The sequence below is a fragment of the Pan paniscus genome, chromosome 16 (genome assembly GCF_029289425.2).
Source record: "Pan paniscus chromosome 16, NHGRI_mPanPan1-v2.0_pri, whole genome shotgun sequence".
NCBI lineage: Eukaryota > Metazoa > Chordata > Mammalia > Primates > Hominidae > Pan > Pan paniscus.
In genome coordinates this window covers 72,998,162-73,016,941 of record NC_073265.2, presented here as the reverse complement: position 1 = coordinate 73,016,941, position 18,780 = coordinate 72,998,162, and the positions used below count along the sequence as shown (strand labels likewise).

At 45.9% G+C, this 18,780-nt stretch overlaps 1 protein-coding gene across 10 annotated transcripts in view; it reads right to left on the bottom strand.

Moving 5' to 3' along the window:
- The window catches only part of HOMER2 (homer scaffold protein 2), a 145,884-nt gene that overhangs the window by 35,035 nt on the left and 92,069 nt on the right, over nucleotides 1–18,780 (bottom strand). For all 10 annotated transcript variants that reach the window (XM_055098881.2, XM_008968236.6, XM_008968237.5 and 7 more), the window contains exons 2-3: nucleotides 16,934–17,090; nucleotides 5,545–5,676 (exon numbers count right to left, since the gene is read on the bottom strand). In XM_055098881.2, the coding sequence (XP_054954856.1) occupies nucleotides 5,545–5,676; nucleotides 16,934–17,090 (289 nt within the window). The remainder of the gene's footprint in view (nucleotides 1–5,544; nucleotides 5,677–16,933; nucleotides 17,091–18,780) is intronic.

Genomic DNA, 18,780 nt, shown 5'->3' with positions numbered 1-18,780 from the left:
TTACAGGCGTGAGCCATCACGCCCAGCCTCTATTACACATCTTGATCGCTACATATTACCCTGAAGGATACACTGCAGTTTAACCAATTTCCTACTACTGAATGTTAGGGCTTTTAAATTTTTTTTATGTTATAAATGATGCTGCAATCTTTGTACTGATATCCTTATACTCAGTTACAATTGTTTCCTTAGAATAGATTCTTGTCAATGAAATCCATGGATCAAAGGATATTCAAATTGCAAAGGTTTCCAAAATGTATTGCAAAATTCTCACATCTTCATTAAGGTCATTTTTTGGTACTTATTAAAATTGTGGTAATAATTTTAAACAAAATCATTATCATGATAGAAAATGAAACCATTACTGTTTGATTTCATTTGTGGCTTCTTTTGGCCTTAGCCATTGAAGACCTGAGGCAAACACTACTGTTTGTTTATTCAAAATCTGTTTCTTTTCCCATAGCTTAACAGAGTCTCAAGTTTTTCTGGAGCAGGAAATTTCCTAGGTGCTAGACAATGAAAGCTAGTCTAAGCCAATATGGAAATCCGTTTCCCTGGTTTTTGGTGGGGTAGGGGAATGGGCTAGGGACCCAGCATTGATAATGGGGCCCCAGAAGTCTGCCAGGGGGATTGCTGTGGTACCAGCCTCTTCCTCCTCCCTCTCGCCAAGAATGCAGGTGTGATGGGTAGAGCTTTAGAAGCCATCTTATCACCACAAAGGAAAGGCCGATAAAAGAAAAAAGAAACAAATGAAATCCATGCAGATCGTCAGACCCAACATCATGGAGCCACTGTACTAGCAACCACCTGCCTCAGGACTTCTTCACATGAGAGGAAATTATCCCATGTATTTAAGCACGGTGATTAGGTTACCTGTTACTTGCAGCCAAAAGCTTTCTACCTAAAACATGTCAAAATAATTATTAATATCCTCCATTTTAAACATTAGCTGTTAAATCAGGACCCAGAAAGGGAGGAGATAAAATAATGTTCTTACGATACTGAGTGAATAAAGTGACTACATGGGGACAAATTTGAATTACAGATGCAATCACTGAAGTGGGTCAAAAGCAAATGCCATGCACGTATCGGGGTTTGGCCAGATCAACCACGGTGCACTGGCAATGCCATCCTGGGTCGCTCCCCATTAAGGGCAGAATATGTTTCCTTCTGCCTGTAATGAATAAGATGGAACCAAACTTAGAACAGTGACAACTCGAGGTCAAATGCCAGAAAGAAACTAAACTTTAACCACTGGCTCATTCTTATATTTGTTCCTCCTTCTGTCTCCTTTCATAAGCTCTTCCTTTTATCAGCACATGCAAGTGCCTTTTCAATTTCCTTCAGTAGGCTGGGGTTTTATGTCCTCTCCAGTGGGTGGACAGACGAGTCCCAGTTTACTTCTGAGAAAACACAGCTTCTACTATTTTTGGACAGCCTATCTAAAGAGCAGGAAATTGCCCTGTAATAATACTTTTTGGACTGTGGTTGGGAAATAGTCCTTATAATGGAGCAGTTAAGACCAAGGCATCTATTTTCTTTCTGGGGGGTAGAGAGGGAAGTATGTATAAAGTGTTCTTAGATGAAAATGTCCACACTGGTGTTCCTTTCTCTAGCCTAGTTATAGTGCTTGATTACCATTTCCCTACAGGGCTGTGGGTGGTTGCTCTGGGAAGTCAGGAATACTCAGCCTGGCTGTCCCCTCAGCACACGCCTTGGGAGCCCTGGAGGCCAAGTTCCTCTGTGCTAGCTAACTGTCACTTGTTGAGACGGCCAGACTCACTTCATGATAATTTATCAGCGTGTGGTTAATCATTTCCTTCAGAGGGCAGGGGAAGAAGTTGATTTGAAACATTTGGACAAAGGGGTTATCTGAGGGCTTCTCTGACAAGTCTTTGTGACGACGGAGGTTGTGGGCACCGAGCAGAACTCCAGCACTGCACCAGAGGCTGAGTGGCTTGGCAGGACGGTGCACTCCTCCTTAATGATAGGACATTTTCTTCTGTCTGGGAAAAATTAGAGGTGGCCATCCCTGGAAGCCAGCACAGCTCAAGGTCTCTTCAGTTCTCAGAGAGGCACAGAGCATTTAACTTGGACAATGTGTTCTGGTTTTCGTGGGGAGTTCTTGCTGTCGATTCTTTTCATAGAAACCTTCCCCCTTTCTACCTAGCTGCTTGGGTTCCTTTAAAGATTGAAGAAATTGTTCCAGGCAGCTGTGAGTGATTCTCTCAAACCATCCTTGGCTTCGGGGAAGAACTTCCAGCCCTGGGAGGGAACAGGAGCACATGACCAGGATGGGCCTGCCAGGGATCACGTCTTGGACAGAAGCTCCCAAGCCTATTTGCCTGGATATGAGGCAGGTGTGGGAAGGGGCCACTCGGCTGAGGGGAAGGGAGTTCCCAACACACCCTTCCTCACCAAGGACCACTTCAGGAGGGAAAGACATACACCCCCATTACCCCCTCAGACAGAGGTTCCAGCTAATTATTCTTTCAACAAGTCACCATCACATTTGCTTCTGCTTTAAACAAATTCTCTCTGCTCCTCACAGCACCTGTTCCTGTTCCTCTTCCCCATTTCAGAAAACGGCCTCACCACCCTCCATCCCTCATCACCCCAGAATCTCTTCTTCCTCTTCTATTCACCCCAGTTTTGCCAATATTTGTGCCTCGGTATTTTTAAAATTTCTCCAACTCTTAACCCTTCATCAGTTCTACCCTGGACTAAAACAATCTAATCTGACTTGCTGCCAGAAAAAATTCTACCTAAAATGCAAATCTGAGCATTTTCCTTCTGGTCTTAAAATCCTTCTCAGGCCATAGGACAAAGTCCAGAAGCTCTGGCATGACCAATAAAGCCTTCCACGACTGGACCTTAGCAGCCTTACCCACCCGAAAATCCTGGACACTCCATCAACAGTGAACTCTCCACAGCTTCCCTCACACACCTCACAGTGTCACGACTTCCCTCCAGCTATCCTGTTGTCGGGCAGACGATGGAAAAGGGAAATCTTCCCTGTGGACAAACCCCGAACATCTCATGGTGCCACATGCACAGCAGAGGTGGCCTGGATTTGACATCTCAGTGGGAATGGTTAAGGGCCTAGCTGCATGAGGAGGAACCGGGAAGAAACAAGGTGACAAAGAGGTTTGAGAAACAGCAACATCAATGGGTCCAAATGGAACCAGAGCCTGAAAATACTCATGTTCCATATGCATGCTCTTCAGAGGCCTTTACAGCAAAACAGAATATTTCGAACTAGGTGGCAGGAGGGGCTGTTCTATGGATACCCAGTCATTCACTTTCTCCAGGCAGCCTGGTACTTGCTCAAAAGACTTAAGGACACACTGGCCATGGTGCCAGGGAAAAAGGCACCAAATGGCCTTGAAAACACATACTCCTGCTCTCCACAGCCACCCTGACTCCTGGCCCTGCTGAGCATCCTACTGTCAACACAGTGACCCACGCCAAGCATCACACCTCTAGGCACCAGCCAGCTCCCTGGTGAAGGCTGATTCCACTAGGCCCCTTCTTCCAGGGAAGACTGATTTATCATCACCAGAATAGACACTGCGGACCGCCATGCCTCTGCCAGCCCTATCAGCCAAAGATTTACCAAATACTTTCTGTCCCACATGACACTGCTTCAAACCAAGTGAGGCTGCAGAGAACTCACTTCTCTGCATATGAAGTGAAGCAATAGTGACTGCCATAGGATTCTCAGCTCCTCCCAGGTACCGTATCAGCCAGAAGTGGCAGGCCTTGCAGAACTGTGCTGCACTCGTGCCTGCTGAACATCCAGGATCACAGCACACAAGCCCAGGAAGTGAGGGATTGTGGACGGAGAGGACGTCTCCCATAACTATCTCCAATGACCTGCCCTCGAGATTTTTGCTTTTTGTCCATGTTTCCAGGCCCTGGTGATCTGGAGGTTTTAGCACTCAGGAAAGAATGCTTCTGTAAGAGGGCGGCACAAGGGTGGATGCTCAGAGTGCCATCAGGCCATTTTGGGCTTCTCAGGCTTCTAAGGAAACAGAGTCTTCGTGGAAGTACCTTGGGATGCAGAGGAGGACAGTCTGTGGGGTATCCCCACTGGGGCGCTCATTTGTGACTGGGTATGGGATGGCCGGATCTGTGCGCTGGGGACCTCCTTAGAAGTGTGTGTGTGTGCACACATATATGTGAGTATACACACACATGCACACACACTGGACAAAGGAAGGGGACCAGTTAGCAGGCCTCTGCTGTGGGAGGCTTCCTGACTCACCCTAATTTCCCCCTCTTTGAAAACTGTCTTCAATACACACAAGTAACCCAAGCAGTCAAGTCTGTTCTAGGCAACTCTGTCAATTCCCCAAGAATCTGGAAATTTGTGAAGCCCTGAAACAAGGGCCACATCTCTGCATCCTCAGTGCTGAGGATGGTGTCAGCAGAGCAGAGGCTGGGTCAGCACTTGTCCAGCCAGTCAGTCAGATGTTCACAGCAAGGGTCTAGAGAAAAACAATTCTTAGAGCCAAGCTGCCAGAAGTAAGTCTGGCTCTGGCCCTTCCCTGGATTTGCAGCTCTCTCCTGCACTCCTTGAGAGACTCCAACATTCTTCCAATAAATTTCTTTGACTTGTAAACTAGTCAGTCTTACCTTAAACCAAAATATTCTAAATACTTACAAAGGGCTCTTCTACCACCCTAAAAGGAAATGTAGTCTCTAAAACGGCTCTCAGCCCCTTTAAACTGCTGAGTAAGGCCTCTCAGAGGCGATCAGTTTATTCCCTCAGTTCTTGAGGTTCTCCAAGTCTGTGGTCAGCCATGATTTGCTCCTCAACACCTTTCTAACCATCCAAGGAGTTTGTCCCAGGCCCCTTGGAGAAGTGACTTGGAGCTATGAATCCTCTCCCTAGAAAAAAAGTAACATACACACACCACTGTGTGGCATTTTAAGGCACGTGGGGAGTCCAAGCTAAGCGCTTCCATTATGCATCACCTTACTCCCCAAGAGCTCCAAAAACAGAGTCACTGACGTTGATGGCTGTCAGAGACAAAGTGTGCCTTACTTCAAAAGGGGTAACATGCTTATTTCATCAAGATGCATTCTTGGCAGCAGGAACACAGTCTCTTCCTTGGAAGTCCTATAGTAACAACCCTCCGATAACTGTGCCCTCGCACAGGAAGGTCACCTAATCCTCAGAGTCCTGAAAACCCAATGGATCTGGTTTTGGCACACAAGCCGGCACTCAGTCTGTGCGCTGATACCGCCGGGCACAGGGAGCAGTGGCTGACACCTGGAGGGGAGGATGGACTGGCCACACTGCAACTTCAGGCCCCAAAGCAGCATTTGTTAGATACGAATTTCCCTTCCCCAGATGACTTCAGTGAACCTGGTATTTCAAAAGGGCCTCTGCTTTGGCAGCCCCGTGATGCCAGGAGGAGTGAAACCAAAGACCAGAAAGGAATCCTGCTCACCAAGGGCACATCCCTCGGCGGGCAATCACTGATGAGAATGGCATCTGATGCGGGATTTACTGCACTGTGGATAGGACCAAGTTACCTTTGTCAGCTGCTGCTCAGAGGAAAACCCCAAACCAAACACCGTGTTGGCTCTGCTGTCGGCCCACTGCCCAAACTTCTGCGATGTTTTGGTGAAGGTCATATTCGGTGTGATTGTGCTGTTTATGATCACCTGCAGAAAAACAGCCCAAAGAGTGAAAATTTAAACGTTGAATGAGACAAAGTCATTCCTTAGAAAGTCTTCTGTTGGCAAAGCCAGTGCTTCAAGCCTGTATCCCTTGCCCTGTTAAATTTGGTCCCGCGTTCTCCTGGAACAACCCGTGCTGAGTCAGATGAACAACCCAAGCTGAGTCAGATACACAACCATGAAAAGGGGCAACTTCAGAGACTTAACAGTCAGTCTAAAATAAGATCCTACACGTTATCCGTGGGAGAAAGTCTCTCCTAAACAAAGAATAGTTTCCCAAACTGCTATTTATTTCCCCAAAGCTGCCACGCATCAGAGTGCCCTTAATGGCTAGCCATGTCCCACATTCTCGGAAGAACTGCACTATGTCGCTTTATGAGTCACCTGGAGCCCCAGTGTCCAACTCAAACAATTGAAAATCTCTATAAGCAATTGAGGCCTGCTGCTTCCCAACAGGAAGGAGCAGGTACAGTCCAATTAGGATAATTTGTGGAGGGTTAATTGACAAAGAAACTAATTATACGGGTGTGAGTGGGGTACAGGGAATCTGTAAGGATGGTGCAGCAGCCTAGTGCTAGCTGTCACCACTCCTTGGCCTAAAAGAATGAGGGGATGGAGAGGCTACAGACCCTGGGAGGGGGAGGGGTCACGTAGAGCAAGCTACCTGTTGGGGGACGCAGTCAGCACATGGCAACCTCACAGGAGTGGGGAATTGGGGGAGCAAACACCCTCGCCTCTCTCCCTTTGATTTCCACTTGCCATTGGATAAACCCAGCTAGAAGCCAGAGGGCTTGGGAGCCCACTGATGTCTGCAAGTTAGCCCCTCAGGGACCAGAGCAGTGTCAAGAAGGGTAGAGGATGAATCTGAGGTGGAAGGGTAAGAAGATAATATCTAGCACATGGTACATTTATTCATTCAAACATTTATTGAACATTTACTATACACCAGACATTCTGCTAATCAAAGATACAAAGATGAATGAGTCAAGGTTCCTGGTCTTTCAATGGCAAGTAGTCAGGAAGAGGGCAAAGACATCAAACAATTGATAAGGGTTATAAAATATCAACAATGGCTTACTCAGTAGAAATCATTGCAAGCCCTAAGACTCTAAGAAACACTCAGGAAAAAATACTCTTGGAAATAAAGGATTACTGGGTGTCTATGTAAGGGCAGGGTAGCAATAACCACTGGCTGCTTCCCCATCAGATGATCTGAACAGGGAATAAGAGCAATCTAAGTAAGTATTCTAAAGAGTGAACCTACCAGCAATTTTACTTACTAAGGTTGTTTATTCTCAATGGTCAACTCAGAACACTTTCCTTGTAACTGATAAAACAGAGAAGAGAAAAAAAGTTTGAATGGCATAGGGCTTGCTTTCTGTGGTAGGAACCTGAGTCTACTATTTTGCTAAAGGACAGACCTTCCAGATACAAACCGTTGCCTTAACTAAAGGGATCTAGACAGTAAGTGACAGCTGTCAGTAGTAACAGAAGTATCATTGCTCTTGCTAGATCTACATTTATCTATCTATCAGACTATTGAGTTTGCTGATAAGCCACTGGCTCAAGAGAAAACCTTAGCTTAGCTGGTAAAATAATTTTTAGAATACTAACAACAGCAATTACTATTTGTTGAACACTTATTGAGTGCCTCATTTATATTAGTTCACTTAAACCTTACAACGAGCCTATGCATACGACTATTCCTTCATTTCACAGAAGTAACTGAGATTTGGGAAAGTTTTTTTGTTTGTTTGTTTGATTTTTTTGAGACAGAGTCTTGCTCTGTCACCCAGGCTGGAGTACAACGGCATGATCAAGGCTCACTGCAACCTCTGCCTCCTAGGTTCAAGCGATTCTCCTGCCTCAGTCTCCTGAGTAGCTGGGATTACAGGTGCCCGCCACCACACCCGACTAATTTTTGTATTTTTAGTAGAGAAGGGGCTTCATGATGTTGGCCAGGCTGGTCTCAAACTCCTGACCTCAGGTGATCCGCCCGCCTTGGCCTCCCAAAGTGTGGAATTACAGTCGTGAACCACCGCACCTGGCTGAGATTTGGGAAAGGTCAAACTAACTTGCTTAAGGTAACACATTAAAGCTGGCCAGTAGGAGACTCTAGAGATAAAAACCCAGTTGTCTGACTCCAAGACTTGTCCTATAAACTTCTATATCATGTTGCTTCTCATTTTATACACGATGAAGGAAACATTACTGCCCCTCTTCTTTTCCCCATCTATGAAGTACTGATGTTCATGTGCTACGGTCCAGCTGACTTTTCCTTTCTTTATAATAACCCTTCCATAATGCCAATGTCCATCTGAGTCAGGACATTTTACCAAATGTTTTCCATCTGGAAAACTGAATGCAACATGAGAAGTCAAGAGATCTGCCTACTGTCACTGGACACTATCAAGAGATGGGGGCAGGGAAGCAGGGCATGGAAAATGGAGATCTCAACTACTGGCAAGTGTAGGGGAAAGCTATGGGACCTTGGAGGGTGGGGGGATTCTGGCTCAGCCCCAAGCAGGGCGGATATGGTGGAACCAAGACAGACCTAAGGAAGGTGTGTGGCTGGGAGCTGGATCAGGATGGATCACGTGACCCCAGAAAGCCAACCCTGGTCATCTCTCAATTACCAGAATCCTGGGAGGACAAAGCAATGACTACATCCATTCAGAAACTGGATTCACTTTAAATCTTGCTGCTACTTCACTGCAGGCCTATGCCCCTAGGTCAGTCACCACACCCCCAAGTCCCCTTGAAAGGCAGTGGAAAGAGGCTGGCCAGAGTATAGGATATGGCTCTTAAGCTCACCCCATACAGGCTATCCCAGAGGCAGTCAAGCTAGAATAACAATGGTGATACCCCCTGCTATTTCCTTAAAACTTAGTTTCTAGGGCGCTTTTTCACAGTCTTTAACCCCCATTTTTTTCAGATGGCGAAACTGAGGCTTAACAAGGTCAAGGGACCTGTTCAAGGTCATAAAACTAATAAGTGGCTAAAAAGAATATAATGTATGTCTTACTTACAAAGCAACAACGGACTGATTTCAAGAGCTAAGTCTATTTACGATGGCTGGAGGTTCATTCAGCTTCTTAAATCTGTAGACTCATCAGTTTTTAGAAAATTCTCATTCTCTCCATGAATATTGCTTCCGCTCTATTCTCTCTCCTTGCTTCTACTTCTGGGACTCCAATTACAGACATGCTAGGCCTTTCATTTTTCTTTGAGATAGGGTCTTGCTCTGTTGCCCAGGCTAGAGTGAAGTGGCACAAACATGGCTCACTGCAGCCTCGACCTCCTGGGCTAAAGTGATCCTCCCGTCTCAGCCTCCCAAGTAGCTGGGATTACAGGTGTGCACCACCATGCCCAGCTAATTTTTGTATTTCTTGTACAGATGGGGTTTCGCCATGTTGCCCTGGCTGATCTCAAACTCCTGGGCTCAACCAATCCATCTGCCTCAGCCTTCCGAAATGCTGGGATTATAGACAGGAGCCACCATGCTGGCCATGCCCAATATTTTTTACACTCATCAATTATTTTTCCCTGATTCTTGGTACTCTCTGATTCTATTTGGGTATTTTCTATTAATCTGCTTTCCAGGTCACTAATCCTGGCCACTGATGTCTCCAATCTGCTGTTAAATCTATCCATTGTTATCTTAATTTCAGACATTGTTATTTTTTAGTTCTAGAATGTCCATTTGGCTCTTTCAAAAAAAATTCTAAGACTCTGGGAGTATTCTCCTTCCTTTCATCTATTTTGTCCATTTTCCCTCTGTTTCCTTGAATATATTAATCGTAGTTTGCAGGCTCATGCCTGTAATCCCAGCACTTTGGGAGGCAAAGGCAGATGGATTGCTCAAGCCCAAGAGTTCGAGACCAGCCTGGACAACATGGCAAAACCCCATTCTCGACTAAAAATACAAAAATTAGCAGGGCATGGTGCTGTGCACCTATAGTCCCAGCTACTCAGGGGGCTGAGGCAGGAGGATTACCTGGGGCTCGGGAGGTCAAGGCTGCAGTGAGCCGTGATCGTGCCACTGTACTCTAGCCTGGGTGACAAAAGTGAGACCCTACCTCTAAGAAAAAAGAAAGAAAGAAAATAAAGAAATCATAGTTTGCAATAGCATTGTCTTAAAAAAAAAACAATCTGCATACCTTAATTTTAAAATATTTTATTGCTAAAAAATGCTAAGGACCATCTGAACCTTCAGCAAATTGTAATCTTTTTGCTGATGGAGGGACTTGTGTCGATCCTGATGGTTGCTGACTGATCAGGGTGGTGGTTGCTGAAGGGTGGAGTCATTGTGTCAATTTCTTAAAATAAGACAACAATATTTGCTGCATTGGTTGATTTTTCCTTTCACAAAAGATTTCTCTGTAGCATGCAATGCTACTTGACAGCACTTTACCTACAGTAGAACTTGCAAAAACAATGTCCACTACCAACAGAATGGATAAATACACTGCAGTATTTCCATACAATGAAATACTAATCCAGCAGGAAAATTAACCGAGGCTAACCAAATTGATCAGCATGGATGAATCACAAAAATTTAACATTAAAAAAAAAAGAAGGAAGTTACAAAAGAACACATACATTATGAGTCTCTAGTATGATTCTATTCATATAAAGGTCAAAAACAGGTAAAACTGAATAACAGATTATTTAGGGCAGGGGTCAGCAAACTATAACCCTCAGGCCAAATCTAGCCTATGGCCTATTTTTGTAATTAAAGTTTTATTGGAAGACAGCCATGCCCATTCATTTACATATTGGTCTATGGCTGCTTTCTGGCTACAAAAGAGTCAAATATCTGCAGCAGAGACTGTACAACCTGAATAAAAAGCTTTTTTAAAAATTACTCTCTGACCCTTAGAGAAAAAGTTTGCCAACTTCTGGTTTAGCGATATATACACATGTGGCAAAACTATGCAGAAAAGCAAGGGAATGCTTAATACACTCTTAATAGAGTGGTGATCTCTTAAGGAGTGGATGGGAGAGCATCTAATTAGGGAAAGGCCCATTGAAGGACTTCTGAGGTATTAATGAAAGACGTACTTCCACTGGGTGGTGGGTACATATGGGTTTGCTTTATTATTAGACATTGAATGGTACCTATTAATACAAATGGTTAAAAATAAAGTCTACAAACCCATAACAATGTTGTTAGGGAGGCTAATCTTCAGAGTGGGCAGAGGCTTATGAAAACAGCAGGTAGTACCCTTCCCGCCCATGGAGACACTGGAAGATTGTGTTAGGGACCGAGGAGGTGGCTGGACCTGTGGGTTCTGGCGTCAGAGGAGATACGAGACTTGAGTAAACTGGGGGATGAGAAGTAAAGGGGTCACCGGGTGGAGAGTGTCATCTGATGGAAGAAAAGAACAGAGGCCCAGGGCAGAAGGCTGACTTAAGGAAGCAACCAAGGAAGAGCAGGTGAAGGAGTTGGCAGTACACGTGCCACAGGTGGCCGGCAACCAAGGAAGAATTCAGCCCTGGGAGCCAAGGGTGAGCGTGTGAAGGATGAGGGCACAGCTGAGTGCCCTCAATGCGGCAGAATGACTTAGCAGAATGAGAACTGTTTACCCCTGGAGAGAGGGGAGAACGGATCTGGGGGAAGGAACCAAAGCCCAGAAGGGAGAAGGGGCTGTGCTAAAGCACCCCAGGCATAAGCTTCATACGGGCTCCCATCTCTGTGTACACCTTCTTCTTGCGTGAGTCATCTCTAAAACTTTCACAGAGAAAGAAGCCACCCTAGTAAAAGACCCAGTCCTGCAGATCAGTGGGACCAAGTTGTCACAAAATGCACAAAACACAGGTAATCAAGAGCTGCTTGGAAGCAGCAAAATGCTAAGTTTCTCCTGTCTCTAGTCTCACCTGCTCTGGATTTCAGAGGAAGCTGCTCATGAAACAGGCAGGGGGAGACAGGCCCATCGGATTCCTTTCATGAGAAGTCTTTCCCAAATCCAGGGAGATGAAGTTGGATGAACCTGGGAGTTTTCCATAAGAGGCTGTGACTGAGTTACAGCAATAAAAAGACATGTTGCCTGCTCCAAGAGTAGTTATTAACAGGTGCTTTTTAAAAATTTAAAACAACAACAACAAATCACAGACAGCGAAGAAAAGAAACATTCACTGAAAACCTACTGTGTGCTCGGAACCTTCCTTATGCTTGCTCCCTTAACAGAAGGTGCTCTATATTTATTCAAAGGAGTGAATTCTAATGAGGAGTGGACGAGCAGAACCTGAATGTGTTCCTGAAAGTAATTTTACATTCTCAAAAGAAAATACCAAATAAGTCAGAGTTTTGGATACTGATATCCTCTGAACCATCACAATCAGGCCGCACTCGCAACACAACAGGTGTGGCTAAATATTTATAGAATGGATGACCTCTAAGGTCTCTTCCAATACAGGTTTCTGTGATCCTATAAAATAACTGAGAACCAAGGGCAGCAGAGTCATCCAGAGCTCCCAGGAGAAGCACCTGCTTCAGGCAAGTCTTGTCCACAGGCAGGCAGTTTCTCATAAGGATGGCAGTGATTAACTCAGTCTGGAAAGAGTGCCAACAGCACAATGAAATCAAGTGCTGTGATGGCTCAATTAACCAATGCTCTGAAAATGGAGTTTCTTTATAATGGAGTTGGCCGTTCTGCCTAAAAACTCACCATAAATCACATGCCTATTGGCATGTGCCACATGGTTTATAGCAGTGCTCTGAGAAGCTGGGAGTGGGGAGATGCCCTCATGTGGCTCCCATCTGTCCAGTGTCTATAAACAGGGACAACCCAAGGTTTGGGTCCTTGGGTCCCCCCTTGGCAGTGACCCTGCCCCTGCCTGCTGTCCTTCTGTGGACACAGTATACCTGCCACAGGCCTGGAGAGAAGGTGGCCAGGCCTGACCTCATCATCCACTCATTCCCCCACCCCCTTCTATGGCGTTGCCCACCCTGGCTTGGTGCTGGGACTCCAAAGATGAGCCAGGCATGGCTGCCATCCTCAAAGAGCTCACAGTCTCCTGGCAGCCCCAACACTGACATGGATCCACATAATCCCCTAGAGCTTGGGCAATGCTGAGGCAACACACTGAAGTTTTCCCACCCACTCATGTCTTTAGACAACAGCTGGAACTGACACATGAAACATTGTCCCAGGGAAGAAGGAAATGTCTTCATGTTTTAAGAATAAAGAACAGGTCTGAGTACAGATCTTCCTGAGATGAGTAGCACCAACTGCTTCCAGAAGGAGGAGAGGCTGTCCATGCATCCCTCCCCAGGTAGAGCGTGACACATGCTTGGACAGGGCAGAGGAGCTGGCTGTGCCTGCCATGGAATGACAGCTGCTAAAGCTGTTGGCCACAGCTTTCCTTCTCAAAGAGCCTGTGCTCTTTGGCTGCCCACAGTTTACACAGAAGCTGAATCTGATGTGGCGTTTGCTCAAAATGACCTCTGAGTCCATTCTACACCAGCCACTTCTTACTGAAACACATCCACTCCTTCCCTGGGGAGGAGTGGAGGCGGCTTCCCCTTCCAGCCCACAACAGCCTCCTGCTTTGAGAGGAACGAATGGCCCAGAAGTACCACTCAGAAGCTCAAAGTAATATACTTGATGTGGCCCAGCCAACAGAGAGAGGCAGGACTCAGGCACTAGACCTGCCCAAAGTCACAGAGGTGCAGCCCATGAGCTAAGACACAGCCCCAAAAGCTAAACGCATCTGACCACCTGTCATCATGGTTCAGATCAACATTTGGGATCAAAGGCCTAAAACAAAGTGGGGCTGACCCAGTGTGGTAGAACACAATGAGGACATCAGGAAGTGTTCATACTCCCCCAGCCCAGGTGCATCCATTCCTAAGTGGTCTGCCTGAGGCTCCACGGCATGCATGAGGACTGGGATGTGCAGCTGGGCAGGGAGCAGGGCTCCAGGCTTGGGTAGCCAGTGAACATGGAACCAGAATAGATGCTCAGGAATAAGAACAGAAGTGGAACCAAGCCGACTGAACAGAGATGGGGGTGAGGGTGGGCAAGGGCAACAGACAAGAGCCCATAAGGAGAAGGCACTGGCATCAGCACAGATGCCCAGCAGTCAGCTCAACACACTGCACCTGATTCCAGTCTGCAGCCAGCAGGCGATCCATCTGGAGTATTCAGGCAGGATCGAGACTGGGCTCAGGGAGATGAGGACCTTAGTAATGGGCGGGGAAGGGGCAAGCCACGGGGGACCAGGCAGCAGCAACAGTTGCTATCACCCTAGGGTTCTCTCTCCATGCCCACCCGACTTGTGGAACAGCTGAAGGCACAGGGTCTGATCTAGACCTAGGCTGTTGGGTTTACAGGTTGCTGCCTGCCAGGTCGAGAGAGGGCCCAGCAGGGCTGAATGTGCATTGGGACAACTTTCCAGTGCAGTGTGGTCAGGTTCTCCAGACAGGATACGTGCTCCCATCCCCAATCCCTGAATGCCAACTGTAGTAATTAAACAACTGAGGTCCACCCTACTCCCCACTTCCTGGGGCCTTCTGTTCCCTCATGGGATGCTTCCTTTTGCAGAACGAGGCTCTGTCATGGATCTCTGGTGCCACAGCACTAAGGGAGGAACACGAGGTGGCGGCAGGGCGCGGTGGCTCACACCTGTAATCCCAGCACTTTGGGAGGCCGAGGGGCAGATCACTTCAGGCCAGGAGTTTGAGACCAGCCTGCCCAACATGGCAAAACCTGTCTCTATCAAAAATATATAAATTATCCAGGCATAGTGGTGGGTACCTGTAATCCCACCTACTTGGGTGGCTGAGGTGGGAGAATCGCTTGATCCTGGGAGGTGGAGGCTGCAGTGAGCTGAGATCGTGCCACTGCACTCCAGCCTAGGTGACAAAGTGAGACCCTGTCTCAAAAAACAACAACAACAACAACAACAACAACAAAAACCAGGTGGCTGGGCACCATAGAAAGGGTAGTCCAAGATCCTCTGGCTGGCTTTGAGTTCCAGCAGCACCCCATGGCCTAGGTTTTGGATTCCCAGCCTGTAAGTGAGTCTATAGCTTGATGACTCTCCCACACTGAGCCTGGACTAGCGCTGTGCCACAGCCAGGGGCTTAGCCTACCCTCCCACACCCATCTGATTTCTCATAACTGTCATATTTGGCTTGAACCCCACCACATTGTCACAGCCTTCAGGAACTGCAGAGCCATAACGACACAGTGGCTGACACTTTGACGAATTACTAAAAGCTCAGCTAATAGGACTAAAGCACTTGCTCTAAGAAAGTCGTTTTATCTATATTTAAGCCCGATATATCCTTGGATAACTCAACTGACAAAAGTACAAACCCATCGAAGGATGGCAGATGAACTGGCAGAATCTATAGATAAAAGAAAGCAGGTCAGCTTGATTCACCACTGCTGTCAGAACATCCTGGAAAGAGTCCAGGCAATTCCAGCGCAGAAGCACAGAGGAGAGAAACGGTAATTACAACTGTGGCATCACTATGTCTCTCAGAAGGAAAAAAATAAAGGCACCTTTCAGATGTTCCCCCATCAAACACGAGGTGCCTACCTACTATGTGCCAGGCACTAGCACACTTCCTTACTGCTCATCAGATCACCAGATCCTGGGGATGCACTATCATCCTACTATCATCCTGCTTGCTTAGGCAGAAAGACCAGTTCCTTCATCTCTGAAGCGGAGGGAGATAACACACTACCCGCCTGATAGGTGTCAGGAAACTCTCCTCTACCAGCCAGGAGAAGCCTGCTCCAACCCGACAAACCAGGAACTGGTGTGCAAATAACTGGGCACCCGCCCCGGCCTACAAAGCCTCCCCAGAGGCGTGAACCTGGGCCAGGTCATTGCCTCTCCTTAGATCTCAGCTGTAAAATGAGGACTTCTGGGGTCCCTTCCTGAGGAAGAAGGGCTGTGGCAACTGGAAGGGAGAACAAGAGGATCCCAGGGTCAAGCCACCTTTATCTGCAGTTGCCAAAGTGCAGAGAAAGGGTAAAAAGCAGTCACTTAGAGAACATGGGCTGAAGTGCCCTGATCTCCTGAAGAGATCGGGAGGCACCAGCAGGCTCTCGTGCCTTCCCTGGGAGAGCTTCCCTGGAGGCTTCCCCACACCTTCTGTTTGTGGAGTGTGGGGAGAAGCCTTTACCCAGGGCCCATTCTATTGCCCAGCCCCTGACTCCCCACTCCCCTGCTTCCTGTTGCATAGGAAGTCTGATCTAGAGGCAAAAGTCAGACTAGACTGCAGGTGGGAGATGAGGCAGCTACTGCAGGAGTCCAGGCAAGACTGTGATAGGACAAGAGTTATGGTCTTAAAACAGCAGGCACGAGTGGGTGACACTTCAAAGGCAGATTCACTTGACAAACTTAAAGAAGGACTCTATGTTTCGCTTTATTAGCCCAAACGATTGGGGAATAAAAATGGAGAGGTGGTTTAGAGGACAAAAAGGGGAATTCAGCTTTAGATACACTGAATTCCAGGTGGCAGCAGATAATCCATGTAAAAAATGTACAGCAGGATGAAGACAGAAAACCAGCAGGTCTATTTTTTTTTTTTTTAAAAGACTTGGTGATACTTCTGCTGGTATCCCTTCTTAATTCTGTTCCTATGATAATGTGGCAAAAATATCATGGGAGACAGAATAACAAAAATATATATGTATTTCAAGAAATACTCCAAAACCACTTAATAAAATTCAACTCCTATGCCTAATAACACCAAAACCCGACTAGATGCAATACCCAATGCTGGCAAGGGTGCAACAACAGACACTCTCATACAGGCTGGAAGAACGAACCCTTCTGGAAAACAACCTGACAATATGCATCAAGAGCCATAAAGTGTTAATATCTTGCCCTATAATATTCTAGGAATCTATCCTAAGGACTATTCAAAAGAAAGCAATGGTATGTGAACAATTGAGGATATTTGGTACATGAAGATGCTCATTATCTATAATAGCAAAACATTGGAAGCCACTTAAATATCCAACCACAGGGGGGAAATTAAGAGCATTATAGGCCGTCGGCAGAATTATTATACAGGCATTAAAATGTTAGTTATGAAGACAGTGGTAACAGAAATATTTTTCTTCCCCATTTACCATAAGTTTAAATGCAAAAAGAACAGAATATGTTATACAGACATTATAACAATAACTTATGTGTTAAGATGGCAGGATTTTGGGTGCATCTTGGATGAAAGATAAGCAACTGGGAGTATTAAAATCAGCTGAGGGGGTGGTACCTTGGCTCCGTCCACACTGATGATCCGATAGCTGTTCCTTGTGACATCATAGAAGTAGGAAACGGTGACCGCCTGCTTGCTCGCAGGCATCCAGTTCTTCTTGGTGTTGGGGTCAATCTGGAAGACATGCGCTCGGGTGGTGAAGATGGGCTGTTCTCTGCAATAAGAGAGTGGGCGTGTGAGTTGAGAGAACATGACTTAATGTATAATTTATGATTTCTAGGCCACCTACTGCCCCAAAAGATTTTAAATAGCTTATAGGGAAACATACATATGCATGAAGACAATTAAAATAAAAGCAAAGAGAGAAGAAAAAAAAAGACACCAGTGAGTAGTTTTTGCAAACCACATTCCACTTAGCTGTTATCCCGAGACTGCAGGGCAACTGGTGTAATGAACAATTTGCTTAAAAGGCAACTCCTTGTTCAGTGTTTTTGAATCCCTGTCAAATGTCCTATACTTTTTCTGACATCCTGTTGTCATTTTTAGGATTTTGGAACCAATTCACTTTTTAGAATTTTGTGACAAATTTTGGGGGATTCTGCAACAATTTTAGGATTTTCCAATCTATTTGCAGCTTAATGTTATATTTCTATTAAGTACTTCTCAAATTTGCAGTAATTTATGAATGATATAATCTTTTTTTTTTTTTTGGATATGGAGTCTCGCTCTGTTGCCCAAGCTGGAGTGCAGTGGCATGATCTCGGCTCACTGCAATCTCCGCCTCCCGGGTTCAAGCGATTCTCCTGCCTCAGCCTCCTGGGTAGCTGGGATTACAGGCGTGTGCCACTGCGCTCAGCTAATTTTTGTATTTATAGTAGAGACGGGGTTTCACTATGTTGGCTGGGCTGGTCTCGAACTCCTGACCTTGTGATCCGCCTGCCTCGGGCTCCCAAAGTGCTAGGATTATAGGCGTAAGCCACTGCGCCTTTTTTTTTTTTTTTTTTTTTTTTTAAGAGACAGTGTCTCACTGCTGCCCAGGCTGGAGCGTAGTGATGCAATCATAGCTCACTGCAGCCTGGATCTCTGAGGCTCAAGCAATTCTGCCTCAGCCTCCCAAGTAGCTAGGACTACAGGCACGTGACACCACACTTGGCTAATGTTGCTGGGAGGTGGTGGGGTAGAGACAGGGTCTCTCTGTGCTGCCCAGGCTAGTCTTAAACTCCTGATCTCAAGTGATCCTCCCACATTAGCCTCTCAAAATGCTGGGATATAATCCCAGCATGAGCCATTATAGGGCATGAACCACTGCACCTGGTAATATGATAGAATTATTTTTTATCTCTGTATCTCTTCAGTCTACTTCTGGAACCATTCAACAACCTGACCAAACCTTCAAATTTGATGTTTCCAACTTATAAACCTTTTGAGTTTTATGTAGAATTCATCAAATCCATCCCTTCTGCTATTCTTGCCTCTATATTGTTGCTTTTTCACTCCACATGCCTAAAGCATTTTATGCGATTCACCAAATTTGCATATTACCTATGTTTCTTTCTGTTGAGTGGGGAATTAGATTTTGACAATACGCATTTAGAAACAAGGCAGATGAATAAAAATTGTAATGGATTTCACTGCATTTTGTATTCTAAGCTATCTACTTCCCAAAGTAATGCAAAATGGCACAGACTTATCACAAAATACATTTATTTTTGAAGAAAGCATCTTTACACAGACTGGCTCAAAAATCCTTTAAGTGTTCAAAATAAGATACAAATAGAAAAAAAGCCATCAACGTGTAAAAATAGTCCCATTGTTGCGGATCACGAGGTCAGGAGATGGAGACCATCCTGGCTAACACGGTGAAGCCCCGTCTCTACTAAAAATACAAAAAATTAGCTGGGCGT